This window comes from Schistocerca nitens, chromosome 9 (assembly GCF_023898315.1).
Source record: "Schistocerca nitens isolate TAMUIC-IGC-003100 chromosome 9, iqSchNite1.1, whole genome shotgun sequence".
In the NCBI taxonomy this organism is placed as follows: domain Eukaryota; kingdom Metazoa; phylum Arthropoda; class Insecta; order Orthoptera; family Acrididae; genus Schistocerca; species Schistocerca nitens.
Genome location: NC_064622.1, coordinates 504,288,355 through 504,315,473, shown reverse-complemented (window position 1 = coordinate 504,315,473; position 27,119 = coordinate 504,288,355). Strand labels below are relative to the sequence as shown.

General features: G+C 39.1%; 1 protein-coding gene across 2 annotated transcripts in view; it reads right to left on the bottom strand.

Moving 5' to 3' along the window:
* Positions 1 to 5: 5 nt before the first annotated feature.
* LOC126203986 (carbohydrate sulfotransferase 8-like) overlaps positions 6 to 27,119 on the bottom strand; it is a 126,396-nt gene continuing 99,282 nt past the window's right edge. Inside the window, exons 4-6 of one of the 2 annotated variants that reach the window (XM_049938415.1) lie at positions 23,562 to 23,733; positions 9,735 to 10,006; positions 6 to 3,444 (exon numbers count right to left, since the gene is read on the bottom strand). In XM_049938415.1, coding sequence (XP_049794372.1) covers positions 3,105 to 3,444; positions 9,735 to 10,006; positions 23,562 to 23,733 — 784 coding nt within the window. In that variant the 3' untranslated portion in view covers positions 6 to 3,104. The remainder of the gene's footprint in view (positions 3,445 to 9,734; positions 10,007 to 23,561; positions 23,734 to 27,119) is intronic. The other variant, XM_049938416.1, reaches the window with a different exon arrangement.

Here is a 27,119-nt window from a genome sequence, read left to right as displayed (position 1 = left end):
CCCCCCACTCACACAAACTACCTATGCCCCTATGTAGTGCTGGTTAGATGCACACTGTGTGCCCAGGTGGTACTGTGTGTGTGTGTGTGTGTGTGTGTGTGTGTGTGTGTGTACTCTGGCTTATGATTGATTCTGAAAAATAGCAGTTTTTTTCTCTATTATGTATGCCTGTGAAAGACCCCATGCTTCTGCTATTCAGTAAGTGATCTCCTTTACTCCCAAAATTATTTACATTCTACCAGCTCTTTCCTACATATTCTTTCCAGGATGCTAATGAATAGTTAAACACTTTCTTCAGTTCTCCTGTATTTTCTAGTATGTCTGTCATCTTCCTCTCGTCCCTCAGTATCGTGACATTGTTCTACTATATTTTATAGTGAAACAATTTCCAGAACTTTAACTGCTTCAGTTTTGTTTTCCATTCTGCTGTTCTTTTCTTTATCTGAAAATTTATTTCTTCCTCTTTTTCCTAAACTTTTTTTTTATTTTACCTCCCTTATCTATCATTATTCATTGCTTCTTCTTTGCAACAAACATCTTGTTATTGATATAGTGTTATTCATAACAACCTTCAGGATTTCAGAAGGTGAATGTGCAAAACCTACACGACATGGAAAAAATGGCACCCATCATTGGACAGAGCATCTCTCCAAGCTTCATACATAACAGATGCTGTGGTACAGTTGCACCTCTAGAGGCAGGCATGTCAGGACATGCAGGCAAATATTGTCATACTGAACTAGTGGCACCTGCTCAGAGGCAACGCAATGGACAGATTTCCTAAAATGGGCCACTGTCATTGTGTCTTCCCAGGCAGTGGCAGACAGTTCAATTAACTGTACCCACATATTGATCTTTGCTGCATCACAAATGGTGCATATTTTGAGTGTCTGTAATATGAATTAAAACTTGGGGATGTGCTGGATCCATTGGAATGTTTCTGTTTTGTGTATGTCTTGTAGTCCTCCAGTAATTGTTTTCTAAAACTGCAGAGGTACTCATGAATAACACTGTATTGTAGTGCTTCTTTTTAAATAATCTCTTCAAAAAGTTGAACATTTGTAACAATCAAAGAAAGGTGTGCCACATGAGGCTCACACCCAGAGCCCTGAGCACATCTCATGAACCGATTCACTCACTGCCTCACTGTTAGTTCTCTCCATACCTTGGCTTGTTATAACTTTTCATTACTCTACTAACCAGTAAAACTATGTCATCTTAGGAATGTCACTGAGGATGTTATAAAATCACTCTTAAATTCTGAGACAGAGTTGCAGGTCATTAGTCACCTTCATGAGGTGAAATGTGCAGAACTGCTGGTAGACACACACAGAAGTACAAGTGAGACACCCCCTAACTTTTGGAACTAATATTGTCTGTCAGTTCTGAAAGCTATACTTTTATGTATGTGTTTATCAGCAATACTATGCATTTTGCTGCATGAAGCTAAGAACTGAACAGCAGTTCTATCTCATAATTTATTAGCTTTCTCACTTGAAATTTCCTTTGTTACAAAGACTCTCCTGTACCTTCATCATAAGGGTGTTAGTCTTTTATGTTTGTGTAAAACTTATATGGAGTTTAAAAGGAGTCTGTAGAAGCCTCTGGTTGTAGAAGCTTGGGGCCAGCCTGTGAAGTGTGCTCAAATGGTATCATATTCCCCACAAAAGCTTGATCTTGGGTATCAGTCTAACACTGACACATGCACTTAACTTGACAAACTGTTCATTGCAGCATCTACTGAGGGAAAAAGTAACAATGTGATACAGTTTTAAAATAAATTATATTCTTTCTTTACTAGTGTATGTATGTAAGTCTTTATTTGTTTCAGTTCAAAAAATCAAAAGTGGAATATCACTCCCCTTCAGTAAAGTTTTTCTTTGGTTTAGCCATTATGTTATTAGCTGGTACTGAGAAGTGTACACACCAATAAACAACAGATGCATTTATACAGGGTTATTTATAAGTACCTTTCAGGTTTCAGAAGATGACAATGGAAAAACTACTTGACATTCAGAAAATAATGAAACACATAACTGGATACAGCATCTCTCCAAGTTTCAATTCATAATACTCAGTGTAGCATACCAAGTGAGGTGATACAGTGGTTAGCACACTGGACTCTCATTCGGATGACAATGGTTCAAACCTGCATCCGGCCATCCTCATTTAGGTCATCTGTGATTTCCCTGGATTGCTTCAGGCAAATGTTTGGATCGTTCCTTCGAAATAGTGTGGCCGATTCCTTCTCCATCCTCCCTAATCCGATCTTGTGCTCTAATGACCTCATTGTCGATGGGACATTAAACACTAATCTCCTCCTCCTCTTCCCAATGTGGCCTAGTCGAAGAGGGCAGCAATAAGCAGGAGGCATATCAAATACAGTATATAATGGAGCGTCGGCAGAGAAGGCAGAGCGTGTGCAGAAGTCACTCATTGGGAGGTGGCAGAAGTCAACAACACATGCAAGCAGGGAACTGCAGGTACCACAGTCAACTGTCTGCTGCATTACACACAAGTGTGATCACCTTAATGCCAAAATGCTTCAACACCTGATCCAGCATGTTTCCCATTGTGACTCCTCTTCTTCAGTAGCAATGATGTTTACCTGACTTCACTCCATGTGATTTATTTTTATGGGGTTATTTCAAATATTGTGTGACTTTGCTGCCACTGGCATTTAATTTGGAAGAGTTCCTAAGAAGAATAATTAATGGAGAGACAGATATTGACTGTGTCATTTTGGATTGTGTATGCCAATATTTGGATTATCATATAGACATTTGCTGTGTCAGAAATGATGCTGCTACTGAGCACCTTGTAAAGTGTGTTAAAACTCAGAGAGATCCTCTATACACTCATTTGTGTCTATTTTCTGTACTTATTGTAGCTTTCACACAGTTCTTTTCTGAAACTCGGGAGGTATTTGTGAATAACCTCGTACAATTAAAGAGTCTAAATTTTGTGGCAGAATGTTTTATTTTTGTTGCTGCTGGTTGCACATTCCTGCCTGTTAGGATATGACCAAAAAACAAACATTTTGCAATATAACTGGAAGTCAGCAACATCAAATATTGGGGAGAGCATTTCTTTCTTGTGAACAGTTATTGTGACCTAGCATAGCTGACATACTTCTCTGGAGAGTAATCAAACAGTTCAAAATCGAGCCAGTATTTCTCGTACAGTCTTTCAACTTGTGCCTTTGTCAGCTGCGAGAAGTACCTCCTCTCAGCCTCCGCACCACCCCCTACAGCTGCTCTGTGCCTCCACTGTGGCTTCACGAGGCCCCACAGTCCTGCTCTGCGGAGGGCGAACTCCTGGTCACGCACCAGTGTCTCCACTTTAGCCACCACATCGTATTTCAGGAGGCACGGAGTGCAGTACAAGTAGTAAGGGATCCAGTGGTCATCGGCCCACTGTGAAAGGTCAGTGTCCAGGAGGTACCTGTACAGCAATAATGATGCAGCTCTAAGCAAATATTTTCTAGCAAACAGTCATTGCATTTGTTTACGTAAACAATTTGTGCGAGATTAATTTATTCATAAGAGCGGTTAACTACAGCACCAGTGATTAGGGTCATTAAATAAATAATGCTAAAAGTTATTTTTTTAAATAGTCATTAATGCATGTGTGAAGTTTCAAACAATTCTGACAGCTGAACTGAACTGGACTGTCGAAATGGAGTCTGTGCAAGACATTCACTACAAGCAACATACTTTAACTGAATTCTTGGTTGTATAAATAGGAACCATAGTCAACATCCACAAACATTTGCGTGATAAGGAGCAGTTGATAGGAGGGCTATTGGGCAATGGATGAAGAGAGTTAAAGTGTCAGGAAGTGCAGAAACTTGCACTGCTCTCAACATGGTGAATCTTGCAGATGTACCATCTGCAATCAGAAAAAAGGAGAAATTCAAGGATGCTCCCACTGCATGCAAAGTCAGGATGACAGACTTTTGGGATGTGATGGCGTTATTCTTTTGAATGTGTTGCCAAAAGGGTCAACCATTAATTCAGAGGCATATGTGAAGACTCTGAACAAACTTGAGAACTGTTTTTGATGTGTTGGTCTGACAAGAATCAAAAAGAAATGTGCAAGCCACTGCCAGGAAGTACTTGAATATTTTGTTGTTAATTCAGAAATTTTTCCTCGGATTTAAATTCACATCTAGTGCACCTCTTGAGGCCTGCGTGCCAGACTTCAGCATAAAAGTGGTTTTTTCTGAAAACAGATGTTACTGACAAAAGTATCCCCACACTGCTTTTAAATGACCAACAGGGTGTGTGGGAGGAAAGTCACATGCTGTTTACAGGAATAAGACCAAAGTGTTTGTTGAAAGGCATTTGTTCTCTCCAATCCCAGCTCTCAGTATAGCACAACTTGTTCCTTTCTCTCTTTATCTCTCTCCTACTGGTTTCTGGAGTCTGCCCCATCACTGATCAACTGCCATGACCCTTCTGAATGGCTGGTGGTTAGCTGAAGACTACAAGGTATGCCAAACTTTAGCCGAAATTGGACAATATAGACAACTTTACTCTCTTAAATAATCCGTTTTTCTTGTTGTTTCCCCTGTATGCACCCAAATTTTGACAACTCCATGGGTGCCAGACCAAAAATCTTGCTCCAGAGGGACAGTCTCACCTGTGCAAAAGCCTCAGAACCCAGGAATATGTCGCCAAATTGGTTTTTGCTTCAACCACCACATTTCCCAGACCTGGCACTCAAATTTCCATTTGTTTGGGTGACTTAAGGATTCTCTGCATAGGACATACTCTGTAAATTATGAGAGTGTAATTTGTGTGGTAGAAACATCACTACGAGGACAAGATGACAACTTTTGTCAACAGGGAATATACACTCATACATAACATTGGTGTAAGACCATAGAACACAATGGAGACTATGTAGAAAAATAGCACACACAAAACAAATGTTGAATGATACAAATCCTAAGAATATGTTCTGAGAAAAAAATTGTGGGACATAATTTATTGAGTGACCCTTGTGCTCTCATATTCACTGCCAAATTATCTCTTTGAGAAATCATTTACAGCTGTATCTGTATTCTGCAAGCCACGTTGTGATGTGCAGCAGAGGGTATGTCTGGCATATCATTATTTCCCTCCTTATCTATTCCATTTGCAAATGGTGCATGGGTATAAGAACTGGCAGTAAACATCCATATGAGCTTTAACTGCTCTGAAGTTCTCATCATAGGCAGTTTATGTGATGTATGTCCCTGTCCAAGTCTTTCTCAATTTTGACAGTAAATCACTCCATGATCCACAACATGTCTTTTGTAGTGATCATCACTAGAGTTTGTAGAGCATCTCCATAATTCTCTTGTGCTTACTAAATGATCATGTGATCAAATATACCACTCTTTGTTGGATCTTCTCTATGTATTCTGTTAAATCAACAAAGTAATGGCCCGTAACTGATAAGTAATACTCAAGAATCAATTGAATGAGTGAATGAAATACATGTCATTAAGAATCTCCCCATGAATCTGTCCTACATCTGCTTTCTCTACTATTTGTATTTCCAGTTTAGATCATTCCCAGGTATTCACACGTTACTATTTCCATTAGTCTGTCACCATTAGTGTAACCATACAGTAGTCGACTTCTTTGTCCACCTATGCACAACTTATGTTCAGGGTCAACTGCCTGACCCTGCACCAGTCATCAATCCTCTGCAGCTCACCACAGTCTCCTGGCATTGTGACCAAACTAACATATGATGGCATTATCTGCAAACAGCATCATAGAGTTTTTGGCATTATGCACTAAGTGACGTGTATATTGTAAACTACAACAAACCGTGTAACTCTTCCTTGGTGTAGCTCAAAATTTCCTTTGCACCTGTCAATTTCATTTAATTGAGAACACTGAGAAGAACAGTTTCCAAGTTATTCTTACAAGGGAACCTCCCCATCGCACCCCCCTCAGATTTAGTTATAAGTTGGCAAGTGGATAGGCCTTGATAAACTGAACACAGATCAATTGAGAAAACAGGAAGAAGTTGTGTGGAACTGTGAAAAAATAAGCAAAATATACAAACTGAGTAGTCCACGGGTCGCATAGGCAACATCATGGACAAAGTGAGCTCAGGAGCGTCGTGGTCCCGTGGTAGCGTGAGCAGCTGCTGAACGAGAGGTCCTTGGTTCAAGTCTTCCCTCGAGTGAAAATTTAATTTTTTTTATTTTTGAATAGTTATTATCTGTCCGTTCGTTCATTGATGTCTTTGTTCACTGTAATAAGTTTAGTGTCTGTGTTTTGCGACTGCATCGCAAAACCGTGCGATTAGTAGACGAAAGGACGTGCCTCTCCAATGGGAACTGAAAACATTTGATCGCAAGGTCATAAGTCAACCGATTCCTCCACAGGAAAACACATTTGATATATTCTATACAACACTGGTGACGGCATGTGCGTCACATGACAGGAATATGTTGTCGACCCACCTAACTTGTACACTTGGCGAAGGGGTAAAAAGATTCTTCTACCTTGCCCAATTTAGGTTTTCTTGGGGATGTGATAATCACTCCCAAAAAAGTGATGAAAACATAAGAGTTTGTCACATAAACTGAAAATAAAAAATTAAACTTTTCACTCAATGGAAGATTTGAACCAAGGACCTTTCGTTCCGCAGCTGCTCAAGTTACCACGATGCGTTCCCGATGTCCTTGACATTGCCTATCTTCCCGTGAACTACTCAGTTTGTATATTTTGCTTATTTTTTCACAGTTCCACACAACTTCTTCCTGTTTTCTCAATTGATCTGTTTTCAGTTTTTCAAGGCCTATCCACTGTGCCAACTTATAACTAAATCTGAGGGGGGTGCGATGGGGAGGTTCCCTTGTTAGTAACAGAGGTTTAGGTGTAATCTGCTGATTTAGTTTTCTTTCCCTTTTTTTATTTTTATTTATTTTTTCACAATTCAGAACTTTACAGTCTTCTGAATGAACAGTATAAATATTAACCCTACACAAGCTGAGTCTCATAAAAAGGAATATTTATGAATATAAAGGGAAAGGTTGACTTGGCAGTGTGCTATACCTGTACAGCATTTCCCCACTGCTGCCTGTTTCTCGGCATAGGTCCTTCAGCAGAAATGAGGATGTTTATTGTTTTGATGAGTCTAGTTCTAGTACATGTGGTACTTGAGTAGTAAGCATTTTATGTTGCATTTAGATGACGTTATTAGAAATGGAGCACAATGTCAAATTGGAAAAGGATGGGGGAGGAAAATAGGCCATGCCTTTTTTAAAAGCCACATGCAGACATTTATGTTAACTGATTTGAAGAAACTATATAAAAACCATAATCTGGATGAGTGGATGGGGATTTGAACATGGCCCATCCAAAACATGAGTTCAGTGTTTTCTAGTTCTCAAGCTCTTAAATAGAATTATGACCTAGATTATTTACTTCATCTTTGTGCAGTAACACAGTTATTAAATGGAATCTGGTTGATGAAATATAAACAGTACTGTCATCGACTGGATCTCACTACGCTACAAGACCCAAAAGATGGTAGATACCAACTGCCAGCAGAATGCTGAATTCTTCGACTTCCTGGGGTTGTTCAATACAGTTCCATACTGTCATCTAATGAACTAACTGTGAGTGTGTAGAATATCAGACAAGCTGTGTGAGAAAAGTAACTTTGGGCATAGCCCAAGTTAGTGTTATAGGAACATTACTTTTTACAAAATACAAGGTGTTTATTTTAACTTGAGACAACTAAATATGTCAAAAAAAAAAAGCATCATACAAATAAAATGTTCTAGTTGAAAAGTTGATATTACTAAAGAGGACAACAGTTTGTGTTACAACTGGTCACCTCATACCCACCCCTTCTCGCATATTTGAATTCCACACCAAAAAAGACTTACAGCTTACTCAGACCATTGTTTCCCATCCATAGTAGATGGCACTGTAATCGTAAATATCGAGTGTGCCTGTTTTTGCTATTAAGAACCGATGCATTTGACTCTACATTTCATTTACAACGTAAATGTAAACCTTTGTGTACTAACAGTAGATATTTATGTTCAAAAATTACTTTAAAGTTGCAAATTTGATTGTGCAGTACAATATGGCTGTGGTTTGTATTCTCTCAGTAGCCACATTGCAACCAACATGTGAGTTACAGCAGTTGGATAGGAACACACACTGAAATGAATCACTCTGATGGCGGGGTTTGAGGGTGGCCACCAACAAACAACATCCTGATGGTTTGGAGACTCACCAAACTCAGCCCCGCAGGGAACAGAAAGCTGTATTACAAACATGTAGCTTATTCTCCAGAGATTTCAAGGTATAACCATATTATTTGCACTGCACAATCACATTTGCAACTACTCAAGTAATGTCTGAACATCAGTAGCAACCATTAAAACACAAAGCTTTACATTTACATCCTAAATGAAATACAGAGTTAGTATTGGTTCTTAATTGCAAAAGAAAATACACCTGATATTTGTCAATTACAGCACCATCTGCCATGAATGGGGAACAATGGTTTGAGTAAACTGTACATATTTTTGACATAGAATTCAAATATGCAATAAAAATGGATGGGGGGCGGGGAGTGGAGTGGGTGCTATTTGAAAACACAATGTTGACTCCATCCACACAGGAGGGTCATTATTAGGAGGTGGCCAGCTGCAGCACAGACAGGTATTCTCTTTATTAATAGTAACTTCTCCCCTAGAACACTTTTTCTCGTGCGATGCATTGTTTTCCAGGTATTTAGCTGCCGTAGGTTGAAACAAACACCCTGTATATGTAAATGGTATAGTGGACTGGCAGTTGATCCTCAACATAAAAAATGTGCTTTGTGCATAAATAAGCAGAGTGACCATTATTGTATGATTACAAAATTGCATAACAATCACTGGAAGCAATCACTTTCATTAAATGTTTGGGAGAATGTGTATGGTGCAGTTTAAATTTGAACAATCACATAAAACTGATCACAGGATGACAGACTGAGAGTCATCTATAAACATGTTAGCTTGCAAAACCTTACAAAACCTGGGTCCTACATGCAACTGAAGAAAAGTAACCCAATATAGGAATTACATGCATCTAGTTTTTATACCGTTGCAAGTTTGGATGGTTGATTTGAAAACAAAAACTTTGTAGTCGTATGCACAAACTGAAATTCATGCCTGGTTCCTGTCTTCATCCATGTGGAAATTATAGTCTTGTGAAAATGGTTAAATATTTTTGAAACACCCTGTGTAATGGACCTCTATGTATTGCTGTCATTTGAACTGAAAATTAAGATTAGATTAATTAGACTGCACAGGGAGGTATTTAAATAACTATTCTTCTCATGATCTGTATGTGAATGGAACACATAGAAATCATAATATTTGGTGCAATGGAAATATCTTCTGCCATAAACTCCAAAGAGATTTGCAGAATATGGATGTAGGTGTAGAGTACACATGTGTGTCAGAGTCTTTCGCGACGGCATACATGAATAAAACTTTCTCGGTTTTCAAGCTGCATCAGTTCAAATAAAATGCTGGAGCTTTTGAGAATTTTATTCGAATTGATGTTGCTTGAAAACCGAGAACGTTTTATTTTAGAGTACACATAGCTTTTTCTGGATGTGATTATTGCCCTAGTGCCACTTAACAACTAGTATCTCAAGAGTCTGTTATTATAAAACATTTTGTACCATAATGTTATTAGAATTAAGAATCAAATAACCTTACAAATTCCTCAAATGTTGGTTCAATGCCAACAGGCTCTGGTAGTGCAGCATCTCTCATGTACTGCCCTGGTTTCAGTAGTCTCATAGTTTTAGTCGAGTTACCTCCGTGTCGGTAACGGGCTACTATTTGTCTTCCGTAGCGCAGGTAGTAATGTTTCGTTCCATGCTCAGCACCAATTTGCATATTCTCAAGTTTATCACGATAAGCAGACAGAATTCTTGAGAATGGATGACGAACAACTAATAACTTTAGTGTTGTCAAGAATGCCTGTGGATAAATATGCAATTAGTTTATTCATAGTGTAGTTGATGTTTATGTGAACAGAAAAAAGAAAATCAGTCAAAGAACTCATATGAATAAAACAAAAAAAAAAACAAAAAAAAAAAACAAGGTAATATGCTAGGTTCAAGGAAGAACAGAAATATTCCACAAAAAGACAGCTAGATTATGAATATTGAGAAATTTCATGCATCATTGTATTTCACATAATCTGTAGTTTGATATGACATGCATACTGTAAACCAGTTACATCTACTCATCACTAGTGTCCATAATAATTACAGTATTACCTTTGAGATTTTCATTGTAATGTGCACTACAAAAAGTAGTAACAAGATTCATTGAAAATAATCAGTGTTTGAAAGTATAATACGGACAGATGAAGAGTCTACTTATCAAGAGAAAATACATACACTGATGGAAAAAATAATCACAACACCATAATTTAATTAAGGCAGACTAATGAAATTTCAGGCATACATTTGTCTAGGTAACATATGTAGTGATTAACACTGCAAGATCACAGGTTGATGTAAGCAAGAGATAAGCAATTGCAAATGTGAAATGTTGGTATATTAACAACAGGTGTAACCACCAGAATGTTGAATGCAAGCATTCCAACATGCATGCGTTGTGTTGCACAAGTGGCAAAAATCTCAGTGTGTGGGATGGAGTTCCATGCCTGTTGCACTTGACCGGTCAATACAGGGAAGGTTAATGCTGTTTGTGGATGACACAGGAGTTGTCATCCAATGATGTCCCATATGTGCTCAATCAGAGACAGATCTGGTGATCAAGCAGGCCGAGGCAACATGTCAACGCTCTGTAGAGCATATTGGGTTACAACAGTGGTATATGTGTGAGTGTTATCCCATTGGAAAACACTCTCTGGAATACAGTTCATAAATGGCAGCACAACAGGTTGAATCACCAGATTGACATATAAATTTGCACTCAGGTGTGTGGGATAACCACGAGAGAGCTCCTGCTGACATACACAATTGCACCCCTAACCATAACTCCAGCCTAATCTACTTACAACCAGGACTATCATCAAAGCAGAACCAGTTTTCATCAGAAAACATAACAGAGTTCCACCCCGCCCTCCAATGAGCTCTCACTTGACACCACTGAAGTCGTAATAAGCAGTGGTTTGAGGTCTGTGGAATGCATGCTACAGGGTGTCTGGGTCAGAGATGTTCTTAAAGTAACTGATTTGCCACTGTTGTGCCAACTGCTGCTCAAATTGCTGACAGAAATGCAGTACAATGCACCAGAGCCATATGCTGAACATGACGGTCTTCCCTCTCGTTAGTGCCATGTGGGCATCCAGAGCTCCATCTTCTTGTGACTGTACATTCTCGTGACCACCGCTACAAGCAATCATTTACATTAGGTACACTCCTGCCAAGTGTTTCTGCTATATTGCAGATGGAAGGTCTAGCTTCTTGTAGACCTATTACACAACCTATTTCAGTGAGGTGCTGATAATGCCATCTTTGTCACCTTAAAGGCATTCTTGACTAACATAAATTCATATTGAAATATTATTGAAAGGGAAACAGGGAAACCAAGAGCACAGGAAGACTTTAGTGCCATAAAACTGAATGACAAGTGTACTAACAAACAATCAGAAATTGAAAATATTTTCAATAATCATTTTTTAAATGTTGTGGAGAAAATAGGATCTAGATCTTCACTAGAAGAGGCAAGGCTACTAATAGAAGAGGCCATACCTGTGCAGTTTGAAACAACTGTATTTCCACCAACCTCTCCCTCTGAAATCAGTAAAATAATAAACTCACTGAAAAGTAAAAGCTCTTACGGAATTGATGGCATTTCCAGCAAGGTACTTAAAGCTTGTTCCCCACAGATAAGTAGGATTCTCAGCCACGTATGTAATAGCTCTTTGGAGCAGGGTGTTTTCCCTGATAGACTGAAATATGCCATTGTAAAATCATTGCATAAAAAGGGAGATATGTCGGATGTCTACAACTACCACCCAATCTCTCTTCTGACAGCCCTATCAAAAATTTTTGAGGAAGTAATGTATACAAGAGTAGCCTCCCATATTTGTAAAAATAAAGTACTAACAAAATGTCAGTTTGGTTTTCAGAAAGGCTTTTCAACAGAAAATGCTATACACGCTATCACTGATCAAATATTAAATGCTCTGAATAACCGGACATCACCCATTGGTATTTTTTGTGATCTCTCAAAGGCTTTTGATTGTGTAAATCATGGAATTCTTTTAGATAAGCTAAATCATTATGGGTTGAGGAGGGCAGTGCACAGATGGTTTAATTCATACTTAACTGGAAGAATGCAGAAAGTTGAAATAAGTGGTTCATGTAATGTTAAAACAACAGCTGATTCCTCAAACTGGGGGGGGGGGCTATCAAGTATGGTGTCCCACAGGGTTCGGTCTTAGGTTCTTTACTGTTCTTGATATACATTAATGACTTACCATTCCACATTGATGAAGATGCAAAGTTAGTTCTTTTTGCTGATGATACAAGTATAGTAATAACACTCAAAAACCAAGAACTAAGTGATGTAATTGTAAATGATGTTTTTCACAAAATTATTAAGTGGTTCTCAGCAAACGGACTCTCTTTAAATTTTGATAAAACACAGTATATACAGTTCCATACAGTAAATGGCACAACTCCAGTAATAAATATAGACTTTGAACAGAAGTCTATGGCTAAGGTAGAATTTTCAAAATTTTTAGGTGTGTCCATTGATGAGAGGTTAAACTGGAAGCAACACATTGATGGTCTGCTGAAACGTCTGAGTTCAGCTACGTATGCTATTAGGGTTATTGTTAATTTTGGTGATAAGAATCTCAGTAAATTAGCTTACTATGCCTACTTTCATTCACTGCTTTCGTATGGCATCATATTCTGGGGTAATTCATTGTTGAGTAGAAAAGTATTCATTGCTCAAAAACGTGTAATCAGAATAATTGCTGGAGCCCACCCACAGTCATCCTGCAGACATCTATTTAAGGATCTATGGATCCTCACAGTATATATATTCACTTATGAAATTTGTTGTTAATAATCCAACCCAGTTCAAAAGTAATAGCAGTAGACATAGCTATAACACCAGGAGAAAGGATGACCTTCACTATGCAGGGTTAAATCTGACTTTGGCACAGAAAGGGGTAAATTATGCTGCCACAAAACTCTTTGGTCACCTACCAAACAGCATCAAAAGCGTGACAGATAGCCAACCAACATTTAAAAATAAATTAAAAGAATTTCTAGATGACAACTCCTACTCATTGGCTGAATTTTTAGATATAAATTAAGGGAGGGAAAAAAAACTTAAACATTAGTGTCATGCAATATTTTGTGTAATGTAATATCTTGTACAGACATCTTTTATTAACCTGACATGTTCCACATCATTATGAAGTGTCGTATTCATGATCTATGGAACAAGTATTAATCTAATCTAATCTAATGTCTAATCTTGAAGGTAACTAATGCTCATGACTATCACAGTGTGCATTTAAAGCAAGGCTCATATGTATTTTCATAATGGCGCTATTTGCACCACTCTTGTGTGACTGGCATGAAATCTGAACAGACATCATCTGTCAGATGCAGAACCACACCTACCAACTTTTGTTTATGTCACACAACTCCTCCTTTGTGTTGCAACTTTTTTCCATGACCGTATATAAGATATGGAAGTGCATAAGCTTTCGGAGGCAGTGGCTATTCTAGGTGTGGTGGGCAAAATTCCAGACAGAATGGACCTCATTTCAGAGTATGATGTTAGGAAGTCATAATCTTGTTGAAGCAGCTGATTAATGCATTCTAGGCTTGGACAGTATTGAGTAACAAGAGATGTTTTTTGGTACAATCAGTAGCACTAGGGTTGGATGTCATGGCCTGGGAAATCTGCTGCCATTTACCTTTCTCACTGTTCATTGTTTATCTGTAATGCCCACTAAAAAACTGTTTTCAGGAAAAAGAGAAAGGTTCAACAGATGGAAGGAAGATCAGGTGCATACAGTAGCAGCTGGATAACGATGTGGTACTATTAGCTGAAAATGGTGATCTGTAGCTATCGGAAGGAACTGAAGATGAATCTTATATAAATACAGTAGTGATTCACAAAAAAGATTTTTGTACTGGCAGGTTTTTAAGTACTTGGGATGCAAGATACACAATGATATGACTTCTGAAGAAACAGTGAAAACAGGAAAAACATGGCCAAAAATATATGTCTGTCTGCAATCAACACTGCTGCTTGTAGTGCACATAAAAGGAATCACTAGTAAGAAATACTTTTAATTGTATTTTTAATTTCTTATTTTGTCTCATGGGAAGTTATTGAGACCTTTTGCTACTTTATTTCAAGATAGTGTATATTTCAGTTTATCTTGAAAATATTTCTATTACAAGGGATAAACACTGCTGATGAACACTGGGAAGTGAGTGTAATAATTTGTAAGAGGTGGTGCTCTTTGAAATCAGTGTGGCTACATATTCCATGTGAGTGTAACAGTGAAGCTGTTGTGTGTTAATAGTTACATTCTGCTTGTCTTTATGCTGATTTCTAACATTTTATACATGGATTAACTTTGGATGAGTCTCAGGCAACCCAAACTGAAGATATTTTCTCATTTATTAATTGTTTTATGTGGTCAGTGAATTTGGAAATGGCTGTCCAATAGAGTGACCTAATCATTCTTAAGTTGAGAAAAAAGTCACAAACCAATTAGAATTTGAATTGGAGGATACAGATATTTATTATATTATCAGTATGACAACAACTAAACTGGCTGTGCGCATGAACAGACACAGACGAACTGTCTGCCTAGGTGATGTCCAATACCCAGTAGCAGAGCATGCCCTCCAGCATAATTCTAGGTAATTCTAGGGACCTAGGAACCTGCTACACCGTACGTGCCATTTGGCTTCTCCCACCCAACACTAGACCCTCGGAACTGTGGTGATGGGAACTTGCACTCCAACACATCCTTTCATCCCACCATCCCCCTGGACTGAACCTACATTAAACAACCTCACTACCATTTACTCTTCAGTCTTCTCCTCTTTCCCTTTCCTCTTTAGCCATTCACGCATCTTTTCATCCTACATAGTTGTGTTTATCTTTATACTATATACCTCTTTACTTCTGTATGCATCCTCTTTGGTTTGAAGCTGGCACAGTACTTACAGTAGAATATCTTTGGCTTCCCTCTGACAACCATGCCTCCATCCTTACTACCCTCCCTGTTTACCTTTCCCTGTTGCTTCATAACCTGGGTTGTGAGTAACTGAATCCACTTTCCATTCTTCCCTTTCTTTCCCCTCTCTCCTCCCTGATGAAGGAACAAAGTTCCGAAAGCTAGGAACATAAATTTTCTGTTCTGTTTTGTGTATCTGTCGGCTGTACTGAGCTGAGGTAAGTACTGGTCAGCCCCTCTATCTCTTTGTTAGTATTTGTTTCATTTATTATAGGCTGTGTTAATAAGGATGACTGTGACTGACAATATAAATGAAAATGTTACAATTTCTGGGCCTGTCTTAACGCTGCATGTTATTGACTACCTATATCAATGGCTACTCCAGCACCATCAGGATGACTACTGTTAGTCAAAAGCACTGGTGCTGCCTTGCAGCAACAGGAGAGGTGGCCGGGAGATGAGGTGCAGCTAGCACTGATTCCTTTGATTCCCACCTTGCCACAGCAGGGTGGCTTGTGTGCCAATGCAACACAGTTAGTTGTACCAATGGGACAACTTCATCGGTGGGTTATCTGTATAGAGGCCATACCAACATAAGGGGTTGAACAAAAATGTGGAAACACCATGGCTTGAACATAGATGCAGATTCTAACCAAACCTGCAGGTTGGGCTGTTGTATTTGACCATTAACTGCACCTGTGTAATGCCCTCAATATGTTTCAAGTGGCAGTTGTGGTCAGAACTGTGTTCTGTGTAGCTGTGAGTGCATTATGCAAAGCTGAGACAATTTGAATGTAGGCAAATTGTTGGTGCTTGTATAGTGGATGCTTCCATAACCAAGATAGTCAAAGTGTTTGGTATTTCAAGAGGCACAGCATCGAAGACTGATACCACACACAGGGAAAGGGGTGAAACATCGTCCACTAAGTCAGAATGTTGAGTAGTCATGGCAGGTGGTCTTTGAAGAGAATTGTGATAAAAATAAGAGGCCAACAGCAAATGTGACTGTACAACTGAATGTTGCAGACATGAAGTCAGCACAAAAACAACATGAAGGGTGCTCCACAAGGAAGGAAGGTGGAATTCCAAAACCACTCGTCAGTGACACAAATGTATATAATAGGGAAATGTCATGCTAGAGTCATAAAACCTGGACTGTGGAGCAATGGAAGAAAGTTTCCAGCTTCTGGTCAAGTTTACACCTGACAAACACCATCCCAAGTTCATGATGCAGACTGCTTACTATCAAGAGCAAGTCATGGTGGCACTTCTGTTATGATGTGGAAGCCATATTGTGGTATTCCTTTAGCCCCATGGTTACTCTGGAAGCTCATATTACTGCCAAGGATTGTGTGACCATTTGTGCTGATCAGTTCCATCCCATTATACAATGTTTGTTCTCCAATTGTGACACTGTGTTCCAAGATGAAAGGGCTCCTGTTCACACAGCTTGAATCAGCCAGGACTGGTTTTGTGAGCACAAGGATAAACTGTCACATCTCCCACCAAGTGAGGTGGCACAGTGGTTAGCACACTGGACTTGCATTCGGACAGTTCAAACCCACATCCACCCATCCCAATTCAGGTTTTCCGTGATTTCCCTAAATCACTTCAGGCAAATGCCAGATGGTTTCTGTGAAAGGGCACAGCCAAACTCCTTCCCCATCCTTCCCTAATTCAATGAGACCAATGACCTTGCTGTTTAGTCCCCCTTCCAAAATCAACCAGTCACATCTCCCCTGGCCACTGCAGTCACCAGATCTCAATGCTATAGAGCCTGTATGTTCTTCTTTAGGGAGAAGTGTGTTTTATTGTTACCACCTTTATCATCATCATCAAATGAATTTACCACCATTCCTTGAAAACCAGGCAGGACCTGTATTTATTCAGTCCAAGACAAGTGGAAGCTGTTTTTAATACCAACTGTTTTCTTACACAATTTTAGGGGTGATTATGAGTTGTGTTTCTGGAATTTCCATTGTTTTTGTCCACCCCTTGATGGTTCCTGAAAACAGACTGACCTGGTTTTGCAACATTACCTTGCTGGTTTGATACTTTGAATGGCTGAAAGTAAGGGAAAACTACTGTCATTATATTTTCCATGGGCATGCGGCTGAACTGCATGGGTTACTGATGCAGGCATCCTCTTGTTTAAAATATTCTAGAGGTAGTTCCCCATTTGGATCTCCAGGTTACTCAGAAGGATATCATAAGGGGAAACAATATCTTCTATTCTACATATACGACTATGGAATGTTGGATCCTTTACTCAGGCAGGTAGGCAAGAGAATTTAAAATGAGAAATCCATAAGGTGAAGCTGAATTGGTCGGAATTAGTGAAGTAGAGTGGGAGGAAGTACAGGTCCTCTGGTCAGGTGAGTACAGGTGTAACACCTCAAAATCTAATGGGTGTAATGCAAGAGTAAATCTAATAATGAATAAGAAAATTGGAACACAAAATCTATTAACAGTACAGTGGACACTTCTTCACAGCCAAGATAAAGACAAAGCCAAGACTCACAACAGTTGTACATGTTTACATGCCTTCTAGCTCTGCAGATGATGGGGTGGTTGCAAGAATAATTAAAAGAAATTTTTTCAGATAGCTGAGGGAGATACAATTTTAATTCTCATGAGGAACTGGAATTTGATGGGAAAATGAAGAAACGTAAAAATAGTAGACCATTTAAATCTCATTGTTAACACTTTGTATAACAATCATGAAATTAGGATCAACATGTGGAAGATAAGATACCTGGAGACATTTGAATATGTCAGATAGATTGTCCAAGTGTTGAAACTTTAATAGCGGCAGCTCTTTATTTACAAATTATAAAAAATAGATAAATGTTTCAGAATTGTACTGTCCTTTGAAGTAGTCACCAGCGTTATGTATAACCTGCTGCCAGCAATGTGGAAGTTGTGCAAGCTGTGTTGAGACTTCGAGTGGAGTGGTCTATTGCCATGTGACTCTCTGTAAAAGTTTTGAAGTGAATGCCATGAAGTACTGCCCTCCATTTTGGAAAGAAGTTGAAGTCACAAGTGCCTAAGTCCAGGTAGTGTGGTGGTGTTGCAACACTTCCCAGCCATTCACATCGATCGAACAAATCGGTCTCAATTTGGGCCCTTTGTGCCTGAGCACTGTCAGAAAAATGACAGGCAGGTCCTGCAGAAAGCATGTCAGTTTCTTTCTCTATGCTGGACGCAGGCTATGTTCTACAAATGAACAGCTTAGAGAAAGAAGTGACAACACTTTCTGTGGTACTCACCCACCATTTTGAAGGACAATGCTCTGGCGCATATGGCTCATGTTGTGAGCAATTTGTTCAATCAGTGGAACTGGCTGGAAAGTATTGCACCACCATTACACTCGCTAGACTTAAGCCTTTGTGACTGCAACTTGTTTCCTGAATTGGAGGAATCACCTTCATGGCACTCACTTTGAAACTGTTACATAGATTCATATGGCAACAGATTACTCCATTTGAACTATTTACACAGCTGGCAGTGCTAAGAGTATCCTACAGTTCCCACATCACTGGCAATGTGTTGTCCACAAAGCTGTTGACTACTTTTAAGAGCAGTAAAACTCTGAAATGTATATCTATTTGGTATAAGTTGTAAAATAAATAGTTGCCACCAGTGAAGCTTCAACCCTTGTATCATCATATGACAGATATTTAGAAAGAAGATTTTAAACTGCAAAACATTTCCATTAGCTGATTTGACTGAGACCATTATTTGTTTATCATGAACTGCAGAGTAAAATTGAGGCAACGGCCTTGCCGCAGTGGATACACCGGTTCCCGTGAGATCACCAAAGTTAAGCGCTGTCGGGCGCGGTCGGCACTTGGATGGGTGACCATCCAGGCCGCCGTGCGCTTTTGCCATTTTTCGGGGTGCACTCAGCCTCGTGATGCCAATTGAGGAGCTACTCGACTGAATAGTAGCGGCTTCAGTCAAGAATACCATCTTACGACCGGGAGAGCAGTATGCTGAGCCCACACCCCTCCTATCCGCGTCCTCCACCGAGGATGACACGGTGGTCGGATGGTCCCGGTAGGCCACTCGTGGCCTGACGACGGAGTGCTTTAGAGTAAAACTGAAGAAATTGCAGAAAGATAGAGCAGCAAAAAATTCAATACGGCATTTTGTATCAGGGAATAAAATTCTAGAATAAACTGCCAAAGGAGATGAAAAAGAGTGCTAAAATATATCTGTTTGAAAAAATAGTTAAAATATTCCTCATAATCAATGCCTATGACCCAATTAAGCAGTACTAGGAGGGCTCAAGTGTAGTGGTTAATAATGAAAGGAGACCACTACAACACCTTGTCACATTACAATATAACGATTTTACAAAAACATTATGTATCAAGATGACATTGCATGATAGTAATTCTTCTCATTCTCATGTTTTTAACGTCTCACTGTTATGGGGACCCAGCTTTTCAGGTTGGTTGAATAGGGGTCTTGAAGAACAGCATAGGGCACAGTTGCATGTTCGTGGGTCTGAAATCAGTTTACCAAACAAACTAGAGTTAGTGCAAGGGGAATAGCACCATGTTCACGGTCCAGGAGTCAACCGTGGGTGCCTTCAGCGTGTACAATCTTTTCATATTAGAAGTTATCTTGAACAAATTGTGTGTAAATCAAAGAACACTGTGGAATAGGGACCAACCAAATCAACCAGTGCAGTTTGGAGATGGAGTCTGCTTTGTCAGGCCACCAAGATTTAGGTTCTATGTGGTTTACTATATCATTACAGGCAAATGCCACAATGGTTCCTTCACCAAGGCCACTGTCAACTACCTCCCCTATCCTCATAAAAGCATACTTGTATATTAATAGCAGGAAAGTTGTTGTAGAATGTAAATACTTTAGAGTTAAAGGTGACTGCTCACTAAAAAGGGGAAGTGTTGAGACATCGATACGCACTCACAAAAGAAGGAAAACTTTTAGCTTTTGGAGTTGTCCTTTGACAAGTTACACCCAACTTATGCCTCTACATGGTGCTGGCTAGACTGCAAGTATATGCATGTGTGTGAGTGTGTGTGTGTTTGTGTACTCCAGCTCATCAACAGATAACTCTGAAAGCTAGAAAGTTTTCCTTCTTTTGTGTGTGAGCATCCAATAAGCAAGTAAACATAAGTGAGGCCAAGGCCCCTGTGCACTGGGCTTATACTGGGCTGTTGTCCACGTGGCACAGTGCTCGCTGCATCATCTGCCCACATTGCAAGTCAACCTCTCTAGGCCAACCACGGAGGCACTCTCATCACACACCGTTCGATTACGTATGCTCACACTCTATAGGGTTATGACACTCCTTCACCCTTGGGGAAAGCTGTTCACTCTCAAGATGTCCACTCGTTCATCAGTAGGTGACAACTGATGGAGCAGGTGTCACGTTGTCATAGGAGAATAGGACCTGAAACTGCATGGGCATGGGCAGGCACAGTGCCAACTCCCCCATGAGAGGCTGTAAGGGGACACTGGTGTTGATCATGCTGTATCCAGGTCCCCATCCAGGCAGGCAATCGGTGATGGAGGCAGCAGAGAAGACTGCAGCAGCAACAGGGGCAGCTTGGCAGTGATATATCATTGTAAGTTGATCCCTGGATGAATAAAACAAATCAAATTAAGGAGATGGGACATGGTAAAATGAAAGAACCAGAGTTTTGTTAAGGGCTTAAGAGGAACAATTAACTAGCCATTAACTGAAATAAGGGAATGGAACACGTTAGAAAGCAAATGAGTAATGTGGATAGTGAAGGCAGGATAGCAAGAATTAGACAAAAAGACAAGGCACAGTGATCTTTGGATCTTACATAAGGTATTGAATGTAACTGGCAAAAGGTGAAAACTATAAGAATGAAACAAATAAAGGAGCAACGAAAATACAAACTACTAAAAAATTTATTGTAAAAAAGTGCTAAATGGCAACACAGGAACAACTAGAGGAGAAATATGGATGGTTATGGAACAGATAAATGCCACCTATAGGAAATTAAGAAACCTCTGGAGAACTGAGAAGCAGGTGTATGAATATCAGCGAGGACAAATGGCAAGCCAGTAATGAGGAAAGAAGAGGGAGGCTGAAAGGTGGAAGGAACATATACAGAAGGGCTATACAAAGAAAGTGAACTTTATGACAGTATTATGGAAGGGAAGAGGAAGTGAATGGAAATGAGATAGTATATATGTTACTGTGAGAAGAATTTGACACAGCACTGAAAGATCTACGACAAAACAAAGCACCTGAGGTAGATGCCTGTTTACAAAATACATATGTGTATAGAAATGTAAAATGTATTCCAATTAAGTTAGGAGATGCTGAGAAGATGATGATACAGTAAAATTTGTAACTGAATTTTGTTATTTGCACAGCGAAACTACTGACAACGACAAAGCACAGTAGAGACTTGCAGTAACATGGAATGATTCTGAAAAAGAGAAATTTGTTAATATCAAACAATGGAAAATTCAGGAAGGAATAATGACAATGCCATGAAATGGATAGCTGCTACTCACCAGATAGTGGAGCTGCTGAGTCACAGATAGGCACAACAAAAAGACTGTCAAACAAATAAGCTTTTGGCCAAAAAGGCCTTCAGTGGAGTTCGACACACACACACACACACACACACACACACACACACACACACAGGACCACAGTCTCGTGTGTGTGTGTGTGTGTGTGTGTGTGTGTGTGTGTGTGTGTTGAACCACTGAAGGCCTTTTTGGCCAAAAGCTTATTTGTTCAACAGTATTTTTGTTGTGCCTATCTGTGAGTCTGCATCTCTGCTGTATAGTGAGCAGCCACTATCCTTTTCATTAACTTGTTAATATCAAATATAAATTTAAGTCTGAATGTATAGGGATGTAAAATATATGTAAACAGCACGAACAACACATTATCAGACCTAACACGTTGTAGGACAACCACTTGCATTCAAAGCAGCTTCCAGTTGTCCCAGAATGGAAAAATACTGGTCTTGTATGGTTTTCCAGAGAATTTTATACCATTCTTCCTGCAAAACAGTGTCAAGTCCAGGTAACAGTGATGGAGATGGATAACAATCACACATCCATCTCTCCAAAGTAGACAACTAAGGCTGAATAATATTGAAATTGGGTGATTTTTGTAGCCATAGGATGGAGATCTAACAATTCATCCTTGTGTTCATAAAACCATGCCTGGATGATTCAAGTTGTGCAACAGGGGCCCTGTCATCGTATAATACAACATCACCATTGGGGAACAAACAATGTACTATGGGATGGACCTGATCAGCCAAAATGGCCACATAATTCTTGGCAGAAATGCAAGCTTAAAGAGTAACCATGGAGGCTGGGGGAATACCAGGAAATGGATACCCAAATCATCATTTGACCTCTGCTGTGGTTCACTCTTGGGATGAAAACGTTTGTGAAAGAAGACTTATCTGATCAAATGTCATTTTTCCACTGCTCCATATCGCAGGTTTTGTGGCTTGGGCGCCACATTTTCCTGTTATGAGCATTTGCATCACTGATGAGTGGTTTTGTAATTCCAGCTTACTTGTGGAGCTCCCTTCAAGTCGCTTTTGTGCTGACAGCGTGTGCGAGTGTGGCATTCAGTTCTTTTGTGATACTTATAGCTGTAATCTATAGCTGTAATTTTGTTGTAGTCCTCTGTCTGTCATGACCACTCAACACACACATTCATCCACGTTGTGACATAGCAAATGATGTTTTTTTTTTCACTTTCCCTGTATGTGATATAAATCTTCAACACAGTGCCTTTTGAAACACCAGAAACTTTGACTACCTAGGTTACAGAAGCATAAGGGCACCAACAATTTTTTGACCACATTCAGATAAACTTAGCTACAATATAATGCACTCACAAAGACTCAGAACACTGTTCTGACCACGACTGACACTTTGGACGTATTGAGGATGCTGCGAGGTGCTGTCCGTAGTTGTGGTAGCTATGCCGAGGTGAAGAGACTTGCACAGGATAGACCAACAATGAGGGCTGCATCAAAGTAGTCTTCAGACTGAAGATGATAATATGCCGACAACAATGACGATGACGACAGTGACATAATATACCTATCAATGCTGTGGTTAACCTTGAATGCTTTTTGCCATCTTGCATGGTGCTACAAGAAATTAGCAGTGTTTTACACAAAGAAATTAATGTAAAATATACGTTCCACAGTGGTGTCACTGTTAAGAACTAATTTGAAAAATATTATAATATTATGAGGTTAAACCATGAAGCTTGCCTGAAATCTGATGATAAGATACTAAAGTAAACATTTAAATGTAGATATAATTCACAAAGACCTTTTCGGCATCTTCATAGTCCAGCTCTGGGTAAGCTTCTCTGGCAATTTCACTTAGTTGCCTGTGGCTTTTCACTATCTGCTCCTCCGAATATCCAGCCAATAAGCTCAAGTGATATAACCATGTCGTGGATGCTGCTTTATATAAGGGACACCACGATATATTGTGTTTCCTGAAAAAAAAAGAAAAAAAAAAAAAAAAAAAAAAATGGTCCTACAAGAATCATTATCTGAAGTAGGCCTATCTAAGATTACATTTATGCAAATTTGGAAGTATGAACATGATTAAACACTTGCTACATCACAGCACTTTGTATTCTATCAAAATTTTATAGTTTAGAAAATATTATTACTCAAATATGTTGTTCTTGTAAGAAATACAAGAATGTACAAGTTGTAGAATGTAAACCTTTCAAATACTCATTATTAATATTTTGTAGCCCTCTTTTTTTGTATCCAAAAATATATACTGTTACTAGGAAAACATTCTAGTTAATTAAATATTTTCAATATAAGAGTTTGTTTCTAGAATACCCTTGTAGGCTTTACTTGAAAACTAGAGAGGCATTTGTGAGTCTAAAAATTTGTTTCTAAGACAGAACCTAATATTAATATGATTTAAACATAACCAGATGATAGTTAAAAAGTGTCATCATGCATTAATATTGTCTTTAGAACTCCTGTCTTTCACATCATTAATAATATGTAATTAGTCTGTACTGTAATATTTCATAAATTATTTGTACAAAATTTCCAATGTGCAGCTATAAACTAGCATTGTGGACAGGGGCAGAACCACTCATTATTAGCTGTTGATTTGCAGCTAGTCTGCACTGGTCAGTCTTCATATGTTGTGTATTCATTGTTAAAATAGCATTGTAACATACTTAACTGCAACTAATATAAATAGCTTACACTCCACTGTGTCTTTGTAATTAGTTTTGTTTTTCAAAGTAGTTTTCTTACATTGCTTTGTGAAGAATCTGCAGATTTTTGGCAATACTATTTTCAATCATCATCAGAAACTGTCAGATTATCACTTTCAGGTTTAGCACTGGTGTATGTGATATCCAATATACAAGGCATACAACTTTGCTTCTGCCGTCTGCCAATAGGTGGTGACAACGGTAAGTAGCGGTCGAAAGAAACAGATCACAGACTTCAGGCAGTTAGCTTCGACCTCAGTCAACATAACCTCATGCAAACATTAGTCGATTTGTGTCTGCATCATAAAGCTGTTCTTGATTGAAAATGTCAGTTTACGAGCGTAATTCTCGTCATTTGCGGGAGGTGTTACTGTTTTGTTTCAATATGAAGAAAACAGTGGCTGAGTCTCATTGAATGCTCTCAAGTGCATATGGTAAGGACGCTATTGGTAAAAGAACATGTCATGAGTGGTTTCAATGCTTCAAGAACAGTGATTTTAACATCGTAGACTGCCATAGTGGTGGAAGAGAGAATGTTTCCGAAGATGCAGAATTGGAGACATTTCTGAGTGAAGACTCGCGTTAAACTCAAGAAGAATTGGCACGATTAGTGGGAGTGACACAGTGAGCCATTTCAAAATATCTCAAGGCTATGGGCATGATTCAGAAAGAAGGAACTTGGGTCCCATGTGAGCTGAAACCAAGAGACGCTGAACGGTGTTTGTGTGTTTGTGAACAGTTGTTTCAGAGAAAAACAGAAGGGATTTCTGCATCGCATTGTGACCAGGAACAAAAAATGGGTTCATTACAATAACCCTAAGCACAAAAAATCATGGGGATATAACAGGCATGCTTCCATGTTGACGGTCAAACCAAATATTCCCGGCTCCAAGATCATGCTCTGCATTTGGTGGGACCAGCTCGGCACCGTGTACTATTAGGTGTTAAAACCAAGTGAAACAATCACAGGTGCTCATTATTGAATGCAATTAATGTGTTTGAACAGAGTATTAAAAGACAAACAACTGCAATACAGCGAGAGGCAAGATAAAGTTATTTTGCAACATGACAACACTCGACCCCACATTGCAAAAGAGGTCAAAATGCACTTGGAAATGTTAAAATGGGAAGTCCTACCCCACCCACTGTATTCGCCAGACATTGCTCCCTTTGACTATCACCTGTTTAGATCAATGGCACATCGCCTGGCTGACCAAAACTTCCGATCTCATGAAGAAGTCACAAATTGGATTGATTCGTGGATCGCTTCAAAAGATGAACAATTTTTTCGATGGAGGATTTGTACACTGCCCAAAAGATGGGAGAAAGTAGTGGCCAGCGATGGAAAATACTTTGACTGATACATGTGTAACCAATTTGTTTCATTAAAGCCTCAAATGTTGGGGAAAAATGGTGGAAGCAAAGTTGTCCACCTTGTAGTAGTAGTAGTAGTAGTAGTAGTAGTAGTAACTTTATTAATTGATAGATCTCTTTTTACAAAGCTATAGGACATGTCAAAGTATGTACAAGTTTAGACCAATTTAAAATAAGGATATTCATATACACATATATTTACAGACTTCATTAGATTTACCCCTGGTATACAATACATTATTTACGAATAACTTATTAAATAATATAATGCCATACTGTTCACTCATATCTCACTATCAGTCAGTGCACACATTATACACACATTTCAGATTGAGATTTTCACTCTGCAGCGGAGTGTGCGCTGATATGAAACTTCCTGGCAGATTAAAACTGTGTGCCGGACCAAGCCTCGAACTCGGGACCTTTGCCTTTTGTGGGCAAGTGTTCTACCATCTGTCCTACCCAAGCATGACTCACGCCCCATCCTCACAGCTTTACTTCTGCCAGTATCTCATCTCCTACTCTCCAAACTTCACGGAAGCCCTCCTGTGAACCTTGCAGAACTAGCACTCCTGGAAGAAAGGATATTGTGGAGACATGGCTTAGCCACAGCCTGGGGGATGTTTCCAGAATGAGATTTTCACTCTGCAGCAGAGTGTGCACTGATATGAAACTTCCTGGGAGATTAAAACTGTGCGCTGGACTGAGACTCTAACTCGGTAGAGCACTTGCCCGCGGAAGGCAAAGGTCTCGAGTTTTATACACACATTATTTAATAACACTTCACTCACTACACACACACACACACACACACACACACACACACACACACTGGTGGTCTATGGGCCATTTTCTGTACCACAGCTTCTCATTTGCTATCCTGAAAAACTGAGTCAGCATCCCTCTATAATGAGTGAGATGTTGATCTCAGAAAGAGGAAGAGGTGTTAGTACTGTGTAATGCATAGCTTGGAGGTAAATTTTTCTAGAAAAGGAAAAGAGAAGGGAAAAAAAGCTTAGTGTGAAGGTGTTATGTGGAATTTCAGATGTTTTATAATCATTATTATTATTTATCTGTATAACTTTTTTTACAAAACTACTACTCTGTTTTATCTAAGTAATCCTTCAATGTATAAAATGAATTGCATAACAGGTACTTTTTAGCTGCCTTTTTAAATAAGTGTATTTTATTTCTTTTATCTCTTTTGGTATTGTACAGTTTTATTCCTTGGTAGAAAATGCTGTTTTGAGTTTTATGTT